This window comes from Ursus americanus, chromosome 11 (assembly GCF_024610735.1).
Source record: "Ursus americanus isolate L20-20 chromosome 11, mUrsAme1.1.p, whole genome shotgun sequence".
NCBI classification, from domain to species: domain Eukaryota; kingdom Metazoa; phylum Chordata; class Mammalia; order Carnivora; family Ursidae; genus Ursus; species Ursus americanus.
The window spans coordinates 49,254,688-49,267,537 of NC_142137.1; the positions used below are offsets into that span (position 1 = coordinate 49,254,688).

Here is a 12,850-nt window from a genome sequence, read left to right on the forward strand (position 1 = left end):
GAAACTAATGTACATTGTATGTCAACTACAAACAAACAAAAAAAATTGTCTTAAAATGACACCAGTCTTTGCACAGGTACACAAAAGATTAAGAGACATTTAAGAATGGACATTACCTCATAATAACCTAATCGAAAGAAAGAAGAAAGAAAGAGAAAGTGAATACCTCAACAAATCACCTCTTGATGGTAAAAGACAGAAGTCCCTACCTCCTCCCCAAACACCCACCTGTATACAAACCTGTGATTGTTAAAAAATAATGAATTGCAGAATTTGGATGTGTATGAGGTGAAATATGTCCGTAAGAATAAAGCACTAACATTGGAGTCCTATATTCAGATATAGATGACATGTTTTAAATACACAGAAAACTTTCTAAGCTCTTAAAATTCAAGCAGTCCTTAGTCGTTCACTCAAAATATTTCGATCTAGATTTAAAAAACACATTTTTACCTTCTATTTTTGGCACCTGCTCACATAGGTGCTTCTGAACACCAAAAACATTAATTTAGGACTAGCAAAAAAGGAAAAAGATGTGGGCCAGAAATAAGTTTTAGTTACGTCACAAGTACAACTACTCAAAAGACCATATATAACATACATCCCTTGAAAATCAAAGTTTCTAAGCAAAGGTTTGAAAGAATTTTTTACTGTGAAGGAGATGGCAGCCAGTTAAATTCCCTCTTCACAACAGAAAACATTTTACCGATAGTCACATGATTTGTGTATTGTTAGAAACATGACCAGTTCATTAGTGAACATGTTCAGACACTGAAATGCTAGTTCGTAGTTCACTTAGCTCTCAACAAGTTGTCCGTGTGCACATTCTAGAAGACAGGTTTTGTTGTTTGTTGTTTGAACATAAATTGGTGTGTATTAAGTTTCTGGAACAATGTTTTTCAGAAGCAGTCACTTAGTGGGGGATTAGGCACCAAACCATTTATATTCACAATAAGGATGCTGCCCTTCTGCTGCCCTCACTTGGAGAGGGAGCTCCCCGCCCCCTGCACCCAGCCCATCAAGTTCGATAAAGCGACTGCAAAGACATCTCCTCTTAGCCACCCCTTCCCCACCCCAAATCAAAATAATGATGGACCAACCTGTCAAACACATTGAGACAAAATAAACCACCCTGCAGGAAGTAGCCTGACTTCCAAGTAAACAAGTTCAAGACATCTTGTCAGACTTAACCTCAGGTATTTGGCTGAAGAGATTAAGTCATTAGACTTCAGGTGTCCCAACTCTTCCTAGCAGAGCGGCTACATTTCCAAAAACGGTTACAGGTTTTCCGGAACTTCCGAATTAAAATATCAAAAGGTCTTTGGGGGGGGGGTGGATAGGAGAATCTGGAGGTTCTTACATTTAGGGAAACAATGGTTTCCGATTATGTGTGTAAGCAGAAAACGCATTGCAACTGGGGAGGCTGCAATTTGAATTCTTTTTAAAATAAGAAACTGCCTCACCGCCCCCATCCCTAGTGTGGGAAGGTACCAGAGACAGTTTACCGGTCAAGAATAGAAGAAATAGGAGAGAGAGGATCTGCAAAACAGTTTCTCAAGAAAAAAAAAACTATCACGAGGGGGGAAAATCGTCTTCATGCAAGATGAGGCTGGGAAGACAAACTTGCTGCTTGCCTTGGAGATGTGAGCCCCTGTCCCCGAAGGTTAATGCGGAGGTCGGGGGGCGGTGTCACCACCTGAGCCGACATTTCTTCCTACCTGCGGTTGGCGCATGGACTAAAAGCCTGAACTCTAAGGACCCTTTCAAGTCAACGAATCTACGAGTCCGACTATTCCGCACACGCAGCCCCACTTTCCTGCAACCAGCCCTGCACTCCCCACTCCGCGATCTCAGTGCGCCCCGGGAGAGGGTCTTAACTGCGGACACCGGGGAGGAGGAGGCCGCCGCTCACCGCGCGACCCTCGCGCCGGCACTCGCTGCGCCACCGGCGCCTGCGACCCCGGCACCCGGTTCGACCGGCGAAGGCGGGAGGGGTGCCAGAAACGGAAAATCGTGTCGCTCGCACCTGGCCGAGGATTTTCCGGCTGGTTGTTTGGTTTGGGGGATACGATTTCCCCATTAAACTGAATTAGAGCCAGGTCTGCAGGTGGGAGGGGAGCGGCCGGCGTTTTCCAGTTCCTCCTCCCTCCCGCACTCGCTGGCGAGTTTCCACCTGTTGTGGGAAAGTCGAGGTGGAGCGGGAGAGGGGCGACCGGAACTGGGGCCGGCGGGCCGCGGCATTCGGACACCGCCGGCCCAGGCGGCGGACGCGCCTCGGAGGGCGGAGGGCAGGCGCGCTCCGAGCCCGGGTGCGCGGCGCGCGGGGCCGGCCGTTCCGGGCCGCGGCCGGGCGGGGGAAGGGACCGCTGGTGCCCGACGCGAGCCCACCCCTCCGGGCCGCCGCCTCCCGCCCGCGGGACCCCCGTCTGCCCCAGCCTTGCAGTCACCTGTTTCGCTCTGCAGAGCGCCGTCGCCGCCCCTGTGGCTGTCGCCGCCAGCTCCTAGCTCCGCCATGGTGCTCCGATGACGCGCCCGGAGAGCCGCTCCGCCCTCTTCCTCGGCCTCGCTCAAGCCGGCCCCCCGCCTCCAGGGCCCGCGGCCCAGACAGGTGAGCGCCTTCTGGGGAGGGCGGAGGGCGGAGGGAGGAGAGAGCGCGAGCAGGCCCGCGGGGAGCGGCTTAGGAGCGACGCGCGGGCGCGCCCCCTCGCGGGCAGGTGCGACGTGGCAGCCGCTCGGACCGACGCGGCGGGGTGATGGCTGCGAGAGCGGCGGGCGGAGCCAGGCACCTGGCGGGAGCTCCTACCCACCCCGGAGACTGCGGCGGGCTCCCCGAGGTCTGGAGGTGGGGCGACGACACTTAGTAGCGCCTGCCAGCGGGACGGGCTGAGAATCAGCCAAAGTGACGCGAGGGCATCGGGACGCTCTGTTCTCTGAACTCTGAAGTAGGCAGGTCAGGTTTGACTTCGCCAGGGCTGGAGTTCATGGTGACAGCCGCAAGAGCGTGGTGCCACGTGGAAAGCTGAAGTACACGGGCTGGTTTCCACGCTGGGTTCCGGTTTCCAGCTGCGTTCTAGGACGCCATTATCTTTTCAGCAGATCTTTGTATCGGATGAGCCCCAGGGCACACAAGTTAGGGAAACTTAGGCCCGGTGCTGTGGCTTCTTACTCTTGGTTTCCGATTAGCAACTACCTTGCAACTTCTGGCTTGCTAAGGAAGACCAGGGGAAAAAGCAATAGGCAAAAAAAAAAAAATATATATATATATATATATATATATCAGATTATTAGCGGAGGAGTAACCAGTTTCTGCTCTATTAGGCAAATAAACGATAAGCAACAAAATGCTGAAGGGGAAAAAAGTAGCTTGCATAAATGGAAACATAAGGAACAAAACTGACAGCGACCAGTTCCGGCTGGTTACACAGAAATGCACTCCCACAGTTTCGGTTGGCTGAACATAACCAGGAGGTTCCCAACAATTTAAAACCCTTTCAAGGACTTCAGCAGAATCTGTTGAAGGCCCAAGAGTGCCTGGGAAGTGTTGGAGTTCTTGTTCGGGTGACAATTCTCACCATCCTTGCATAAAAAAAACCCTGCCACTCGGTTCAGGAGTGAACTCTTTTTATTTGGTTTACTGGTTCACCGGCTGACTTGATAGGGGTTTTGACTAAGGGACACTGACGCCGTGGTTTGTAGTAATGGCTTCTCCCTTAGTGCCATTTCTACAGTGGGTTAGGCAAACTCATCATTTAGTTATGTGGTCTTCTCAAATTAGTCACATCACTCTTATCAGATGTCTAATCAATAAAAATAAAGTACCAGGTGGGACCAGGTGGTTGTAGACCTCAGCTTGGGTCTCAGCAAAGGCATTTTTTATTACACAAAGTCATCGGAGTTTGAGACACTTTCCTGTGAACATCGGAAGGCTTCTCCTACTTGAATTTAAAGAGTCGAACTCCGGAAGAACATTGATTTACTACCTACTTCAGTAAGCCAGTGAATTCTTTCTGGGATACATACCCCCCCCCCCCAAAGTCAAAACTTACTGGTGTTTGTGTGTGTCTTTTGTGGTTTGCTTTGTTTTGGGCATATGCTTATCTCTTCTTGCATTCTTCTGCTAACTTATGTTTTAGTCTATCACAAGTTACACAAAAATAAGTGCTATAAGAAACACACCAAAATCCTGCACTTACGCCCCCAATTGCTTATGTGTTTCAAACTTAATGGGGTGTCTGGAACAGGGTGAGCTGTCGCATGAAAATGCAGCGAGGGACAACATCTGTTAAATGTCACACACCACCATGTTATACCTTGTGCTGTACTTAGCACAGAGAAGCCATCTGTCTTGAGTTTCCCACACCCATCTCAAAATCTCCGAATAATCAGGGTTCCCGTTTCCAGGGGGAGGAGCTGAACCTCCTGATGCCATCAGCCCTCCCTCCTGCCTCCTTTGAAACCTCATCCCTCTTTTCTTCTAAAATGCATCTCCATTCAGGGCTCTTTGATTCTGAAAATTTCTTTCCTTGACACCCCACCCTCCCAAATCTATTGTCATACATTTTGTTCACCAAAGATAATAAATGTGCCATAGGCTTATCTTTGTTTAACCAGCTTTATTAGTCTTTCTTGCCTGTCTATAAATAAGCTTTCCAGGTCACAAAATCAAATTTACCTATTATTATTAATCGGTTGTTCTCCTGCCCTTCCTGCTATACCAGATGAAGTCTTCCTCTTGGCTTACACCACTGGCCTGGTTTTTCTCATTCCTCTGTGACCAGTCCTTTTGTCTCTTTTGCTGATTTAAATTCCTCCTTCCGCCCAAACTGTCCCGAAACCTTCCTTTTCCCAAAATTTTAGGCCACAACCTTTCTATTTCTCATAGCCCTCATTTACTGTTATCTCCATCAAGGTGACTCCTAGATCCAGAATATACCCTTGATCTCTGTCCTAACTTCCACCAGGACATTCTCAATGGTCTCTGCACATTTCTATCGGAATGCTTTGCCATTAATTCATCGTGTCTCAAACAAGCTCCCCTTCAAACCTGCCTGTTTTGAACTCTTCTCTTACTTGCATAGTTTCAACAGCTATTCTTTCCTCTCCCTTGTCACCACTGCTCAAATCATAGTTCCCAAATCTTGTCAACTCATGGTTTTAATTCCACGCTCTCAATTCCTACTGCTCTGCTCCTGGACTCATTCACATCTGAATCAGTCTCTGAACTGCTCTGTCCAAGTTCTGTTCTAATTTCCCTTCATTGGATTAATCTTCTCATACCCTACTTTACATCCACCCCTCCCTTGCTCCAAAACCTTTAAGATTCCCCATTTCTACATAATTAAATGCCAACACCACTTCCCTCCCTGACCACCCCCTCATCACACCCTGAACTCTCTCCTATCCCACTTTCCACTTTTTATTTCTAGAACTCCTATTTCTAGCCAAATATAAGTTAAAATTTTTGTATGCTCTCATATAAAAGTTGTTCACTTTCTCTAGAACATCTTGCAAATCCCCTCTTTCTGCCTTTGTTGTTGGAACGCTCTACCCTGATTGACTTCCCTGGTCCTGAGTTATTGAATTCCTTCCTTCAGATGCCTCGGTTGAGGTCTTCCTCCTCAGTGAAGCCTGTTCCACTGGCCCTCACTCCCAGCCAGCTTGTCCTCTGAAGCTCTCCACCAGTTCTGGGTTTGCATTCATCTGGCCTTTAACATAGAGTAGGTGTGATTTGTTAGTGCAAATTTGTCCCTTCAATCTGATATGACTTACTTGTTGGCAGGGACTTTGTCTTCTCTCTCTATAGGGTGTCTATAAAGTCTGAAGCCATCAATTATTTTCCTTGTTTACCAATTGCTGATGTCCTTGATGACATAATGTGCATTGCATGCCTTCTGAACTTGATAGCCATCATGCGTCTCTCCCCTGCTGCCCCATTGCCTCACACATAGTGGGCATTGCAGTGTTTAACAATAATCCCTCATTGCCAGACTGTTTTATGTAATGGCTTAGGAATGAATGAAACAAAATAGGCAATGACAGAATTTGGAGAAAGAAATCAAAACATGGTTAAGAAGAAACATTAGTTTTCCTTTCCCAGCAAATTCTGGTTCAGTTTCTCTTATGAGCCTGCCTCCACCACCCATGCGTAAACTGTTCTGTTACAAATCATCTTTCCAGGCACAGCTCTGGACCTCACTTCTCTGGAAAGCTTTTCTTGACCCTCCCACCCCTTGGTGGTCAGATGTAACTGTAGCACTTACTGTAGGTACTGTTGTGACGGTGAACTTCAGGGGGCAAGACCTGTGCCTTGTTCATGCACCACAGAATGTAGAACCCAGTAAGTATTTAACAAATACTTCTGAATGAATGATAAGAGGTAAGAGTAGCTTACATCTACCAAGCATTGCACTAAGCATCTTATCTCATGATTTTCTTTAAATCTTACAACAACCCTATGAGAAAGGTACATGATTTCCCCCATTTCAGATGAGGAACCTGAGACTTGGAGAGGTTAATTAATTTTCCCAAGGTCAAAAGGGAAGTGATGGTTTTGCTCCCGGCCTTTGTGTCTAGACTCTTGCTACACCAAATGGAAACCATCTTACTACCACCTCTGTGGAAAGGAGCTCTCTATTCCTCTGTCCAGGTGTCTCTTGGAATACGAAGGTGGGACTTGATACTGTTAAATCATCTGCAGAGCTTTTTAAAAATAGGATCTATGGGCCTTACCCCAGACCAATAAACACAGTTTCTCTAAGGTGGTGGCATCAGTATATTTTGTTTTATTTTTATTTTTTTAAAAGATTGTGTTTGTTTATTTGAGAGAGAGCACAAGTGGGGGGAGGGGCAGAGGGACAAGCAGACTCCCTGCTAAGCAGGGAGCCCCATGTGGGGCTTGATCCCAGGACCCTGAGATTATGAAATGAGCTGAAATCAGATGCTTAACCAACTGAGGCACCCAGGTGCCCCACATCAGTATATTTTAAAAAACATCCTGGTCATTTTAATGTGAATCTGGGTTGAGAGTCACTGGCCTAGACTGATGCCAAACACCTTCCAAGTGAAACCTTTAGCAAAACTTGGACCATAATGGAACTGCCTTCTTTTGTGACTGAGGCCCACAGTTCTGACAAAAACCTAGTGATGCTGGCCTGGGAATGTATTATGAACCATGCAGGGATAGAGGAACCCACAAAGCCCACAAAGATATACAGTAGGAGGAAAATCCCGAGGAAAGACCTTCCATTAAAGAATTGGTTGAAGATGGGTAGCTTGATCCTTGAACAAACTAAAAGAAGCACCTGGCCATTAGAACTGGGGAGATAAACTGTGGCTTAATTAAGAAGTACCCTGTATCGGGGTGCCTGGGTGGCACAGTCAGTTAAGTGATCGACTCTTGGTTTTGGCTCAGGTTGTGGTCCCCTCCTGCTCATGCTCTCTCTCTAAAATAAATAAATAAATCTTTAAAAAAAGGATTGCCCTGTGTTAGTTTGAGTGAAATGACATACCATTTAATTTACACCTCACCTCCTTCAAAATTTCCCCACAGGTTACAAGAGGCAACTATCTGTCCTTGGAATTGGGATGTAAAAATAAAAGATGCCGCTATGTTGTCGCAAGTATCAAATGAGAAAACAAGGTGAGAACTTTCTGTGCAGTCTCATGCAATACAAGATATACTGGACCTTGATTTTCACATAGAAATAAAGATGAGTCCTGTTTTTTCAAAGACTGTTATGTATGGGTCAAGTAACGATACACGAAGAGCTCTGTATTATTTCTGTCTTGCAGCATAAGCAAGTTCCTCTGTATCTAAGAATTTTGTGTTCATGTCATCCAACTATCTCCGAGCTTCAGACTTCACCCTATTAACAGGGGCAGGCTTTTAACTATAATATTCAGCTTCAAAGAAAAACATGTTCCTCAAATATGAGAGCTAAGCAATTAATGAGAGAGAAAATGCAGTGTTCTCCACTGGGATGCTACTTGCAGACCCTCTGAGATATACAGTAGTCTCACTCAGGATGACTTATGGCCTTGAGAAACAACACAGGGACGTTCTTTCATGTAAATTCTTTTTTTTTTTTTTTCCTTCACCCTCTGTCTTACCACCCTGGTGCCCTGAGGGGCAGCTTGCAGATCAATCGTTCTGCGATTACTTGAATAGAAGCCAGATTCTATTTAATAGCAGAGCGGAAGAAACAACTAGAAATTTGACACAGTAGTTTATCTGGTTTGTCAAAACAAAATAAGAATTCTTTAGAATTTTATCGAACAGTACGTTAAGGGTCTTTTTACTTTTTAGAGTAAATATGACACAATGGATAGCTTTAGAACAAGCTAACATGACTATGATTCAGACGTGTGCAACTGGTACAGTTTAGTAGAACATACACGACTCAAATGAACATACTATGGGCCAGAAACTTAAGTTACAAAATAGAGTCAATATTACAATTAATACAGATAGGTAAGTAAAAACTGTTGCTTCTCAGATTCTGCACACTTAAAAAAAAAACCATAAACTTTACACAATAATGGAAATTATGCATTTCTACTCAGGGTATCTTACACACACACATAAGCCTAAAAAGTTACGGTCACATTTTGGTTTTGTTCCAGTGATGCACGATCACATGAAATGTTCTATCTGTTTCGTGTAAAAGAGACATTTGGCCGAAGTGCAACAGCTGCTAAGTTAAAAATATTTCCATAAAAACGTTTAGATGAAAATAATCCCAAGCATCCTGATGTTTAGGATTATTTTGAGAGTCCTTACAAAGAGTCCTTATGAATTGTAGAAATAGAAGCAGTTAGGAAATTTCAGTGTATTTTGTCTTTTTTTTTTTTTTTTCTTTTAACACAAGTAAACAAATACTGGATTTAAAGTGCAGCTTCTTTCTCCTCTCCCTTAGATTCTCCCTCCCCTGCGAAGATCAGTTCTGTCTGTTAGAATCTCCACGGAAGGCTGGAAGCAAACTGAGCGACAGTCAAGTCTGTGTGTCTCGAAAGTCGGTGATGGCCTTCCACAGTGTGCACAGCGTCCCTCCTCTGTTTAAAGACACAGGAACATAGGGGAGAGAACACCTCGTTTGAAACACTGCCCTTGATGTATACATGTGACTTCTTCACCTCTAGCTACTCTGATCAGAACACAACGATCCCAAAGTCTTATCGGTCCTCACGTATTCTTTCTATGTTTGGTCATCACCCCTCCCTGCCTTTCCTTCCCACTCCCACAGACTACCAGTTCCCAAAGCATCATTTCAGATTTTCAGCACATTTGAAACGGGTCTTTACAGAATTCTATGCGAGTCAGTTATGCATATGCTTGGCCGGCAGAGAAAACTACGATAAGAAACTGTATCACATTATACGTGGTATGTGGATGGCAAATCAGCACCTATTCTATTATTTCTAATAATTATGGTACAGTCCTGACCTAAATGAGAGCATTTGTTTAAGGCAGCTTTAAAATAACTGCATGGCCTCAGTCTACTTGATTATCAAGATATTCTTTGAGTTGATTTGCATTTACTGACATAGATATTGGTGATAGCTTGGCACAACAAACTCAGTTTACTCAGAGCCAGTGCGAACCAGAGAACGGGGCCCAGGACTGCTGAGATGGTTACAGCTGGGGAGGGGCCCGGCCAGAGCAGGAACCCAGAGCTCTTTCCATCATGAAAAAGGAACAGAAAGAAAAGTGGTACCTTAGTCTGAGGCATTTTAAATCATCACGTGTAACATAGAAGAGAACATCCTCTAGTGAATAATCCTCGGCCAAAAACTGTGGAGAAAGTAAAATATACACAAAAGTAAGATGTTTTGTACAGCTTTAATAAATAACGCTACCCATAATATAAACGTTGGCAGTAATTTAAAAATGAATCTAAAAGGAAATCTACTAAAAACATAATCTTCTGGAATTATTAGGAAAAAGTCCCCCCTCTTACAAAATAATTGCAAAGAAATACGTCCATATGACTTCCAAATGCATAAAGATTATAAGCAGCACAATTTCTGAATGGCCTTCTAATGAACAGATACAACTCATTTTGTAATTACATCTGCTGTTCATAAGATAACATTTATATATATATTTTTACTTATTTTATTTAAAGTCAATTAGATAACATACAATGTATCATGAGTTTCAGATGTAGAGTTCAGTAATTCATCAGCTGCATGTAACACCCAGTGCTCAGTACATCACGTGCCCTCCTTAGTGCCCATCACCCAGTGACCCCATCCCCTCCCCCGTAACGTTTATTTTTGAGAGGTTTGTTGCTGTGTAGCTTTATTTTTCTCAAGTGGATAAAAAGGTATTGTTTACACTTAATTTCTGAATTTATTTTTTCATAGCTAATAAGAGGTACTTTTAAAATAATTACGATAAAAATCAGAGACCTGAATTTAAACTGCAGCTTTAATTTTAAATTTAAAAAAAGGCAATAATTTAGTGGGCCATCAATTACTACTCCTTAATTGTGACTTGAGTCTTAGTTCGAGGAATAAATATTTCAGAGAACTTGAATGGATGCGTCATTCTCCAGAAGCAAGAGAGCCATTTAAATTTAAGTAGCAGTAACTTGTTCAATGCAGATTTCTGAGGTAACCCGAAATTTTATTTAGTAGCCCAATGGATTCAAGTAAAGAGAAAAAAAAATCTTTATTTTTAGTTGTTTAAAAAATTTAAACATAAAACTAAAGTTCATGTAATATTGTATTGGGCCCTTCCTATAAAATAATAAAAAATATAACTTCTTAGTGTGTGTATGTGTGTATACATATATGTAATCTTCAAACACAAGCGCTACAGCTGCTGATGACCAAAGTCTGGAAGGAGCTGAGGGGAATTAGGTTATTATAGATATAGAAAGTGTTCCTGACACACGTTGACTGGCTAGATCTATTTTATTAAATATCAATAAATAGCCACTGCCCAGTAGAGTCTAATAATGTTGTGAGAGAACTAAAAAGTCAAACATAAGAGAGAATTAGAAACTTTACAATTTTAGTTTTGTCTTGATTTTCCCACTCTTCCTTATTTTCAGTTCAAAAATATAAAAAATCCTTAGGGGTCCTGGACCACAGAGCTTTTGCCTACCTCATTGTCTTTGCACGTTCAGCACCCCGACCCCCAGAAAGATTTTTCCCTCCTCACCCCCCTCCCCAAATATACATACAGATGGCTTGGTTTATTCCTACCAATGCCTTTAGACTTCAGCTCATTCACCACCTTCCTGAGAACCTTCCCTAACCTCTTCCTCTCTCTGTCTCCTAACACCTGATAACCTTTCCTTCATAGAGTTTATCAGGGTATCATCCTGCTTTATCCGTGGAATTACTTGATAACCGTCTGCTGAGCCTAGTCCGTATCCGCAGGAGGGCTCACCAGTGTATATGCCCCGTGCCTCGCACACAGTAGGCGCTCAACATTATGAAGTGAAAGAAAAGCTTGTCCCACGGACAGTTTTCTTTACCCGACTTATAGTGTCTTCATCAGCTCCCTTTTCTCTTAGCCACTCAGTAAGTTCAGACTCTTCAGTATTTGTGCCAGGAGAATCCCGGGGGCATTCAGGCAATCCAGGAATATCTAGGACAGAATTGGGGAGGGAGGGACATTCTTAGCTTCTCACAGAGGCCGTCTGAGACCCTCCCAGTCAACCAACATTTATTACTACTTTAAAAGATTTTGCTCGATCAGAAAATAATAGAAACAATCAAGATGGGTAGTATAAATGGTAATATAAGCAAACCTCTTAAGGACTACTAATAAATGGGGAGGCAGAAGCAATAATGTAATGACATTCCCACCTTATACTTTCATATCAATTCTATAGGTTCTTAGAATAAACTTGTTTCACCAAAACTGTACTGTGGGTTTTTCATGCGACAAACATGAGCATAATTAGCAGAAAACCATATAATCACATAATAATCTCTTTTTCACTATTTGCAATAATATGGGAAAAACCCCAGGATATACAGAATACAAATGCAAAAATGACCAAAAATAGTATTTTATTCTAGTAATCTCATTTGAAAATTAAAAAAAATAAAGACCAAAAAAGTGTTAGAGCCCTATTTACCTCAAATAATCTCAGGAAAAGATGACCATGAATCATCTTATTTGAAATTAGGTTATATTGAAATTATAGTTTGCTGCAATTAAGAACTGGATATTTCTTAAAAGCAATTTCTGCTTGTAGTCGCCGTACAAGTGACAGATGCCAATTAAGCCATGAAATAAAACTGCACGTTGGCTTTCTCCCCTTTTTGTGGCAGCCTGGTTTAACAGTATCACTTAAAAATTTTCTATTATTCACCTATTGGTTGGGACTTAAGCTTCAGGTGTTTAATTTCTTGGTCTTTTTCTTCAATAGCTTGATGAAGGAGTGCTTGTAATTCTTTCTCTTTCTGAACCAATTCTTCCAGTAATCTGTAAAAGAAAGGTATATTGGTTGACATGATAATAAAGCTGGAGCAGCCACAGTGACCTTCTGGATCTGGATTTTTCAAGCTATAAGGAACACAGACACCCCTGGGATCTTACTGAAATGCAGATTGTGATCCAGTAATTTTGGGAGTAGGTCTGAGATTCTGCATTCCTTTTTTAAAAATAAATAAATATATATATATATAACTTCCTGCTAAGCAGGGAGCCTGATACGATGTGGGACTTGATCCCAGGACCCTGGAATCATGACCCGAGCCAAAGGCAGACGCTTAATGACTGAGCCACCCAGGGACCCCACAATTCTGCATTTCTAATGAGTTCCCCCAGGTGATACTCATATTGCTGGTCCTCAGACCCCCCATGTTGAGTAGCGAGGCTCTAGAAGGC

The 12,850-nt window shown here is 43.1% G+C and overlaps 2 protein-coding genes and 1 long non-coding RNA gene across 4 annotated transcripts in view; 1 reads left to right on the plus strand and 2 right to left on the minus strand.

The window, feature by feature from the left end:
• The window catches only part of MAP7 (microtubule associated protein 7), a 162,243-nt gene extending 159,663 nt beyond the window's left edge, over nt 1-2,580 (minus strand). The window contains exon 1 of the mRNA XM_045814736.2: nt 2,448-2,580. Coding sequence (XP_045670692.2) covers nt 2,448-2,514 — 67 coding nt within the window. The 5' untranslated portion in view covers nt 2,515-2,580. The remainder of the gene's footprint in view (nt 1-2,447) is intronic.
• Nucleotides 2,581-6,399: 3,819 nt separating this feature from the next.
• LOC148109282 (uncharacterized) lies at nt 6,400-10,342 on the plus strand. Its single transcript, XR_015726129.1, has 2 exons — nt 6,400-7,639; nt 8,916-10,342. It is a non-coding gene; the product is annotated as an uncharacterized LOC148109282 (long non-coding RNA).
• MAP3K5 (mitogen-activated protein kinase kinase kinase 5) overlaps nt 8,278-12,850 on the minus strand; it is a 191,980-nt gene continuing 187,407 nt past the window's right edge. For both annotated transcript variants that reach the window (XM_087865517.1, XM_045814734.2), the window contains 4 exons: nt 12,333-12,445; nt 11,487-11,599; nt 9,714-9,790; nt 8,278-9,051 (listed from right to left, as the gene is read on the minus strand). In XM_087865517.1, coding sequence (XP_087721643.1) covers nt 8,991-9,051; nt 9,714-9,790; nt 11,487-11,599; nt 12,333-12,445 — 364 coding nt within the window. In that variant the 3' untranslated portion in view covers nt 8,278-8,990. The remainder of the gene's footprint in view (nt 9,052-9,713; nt 9,791-11,486; nt 11,600-12,332; nt 12,446-12,850) is intronic.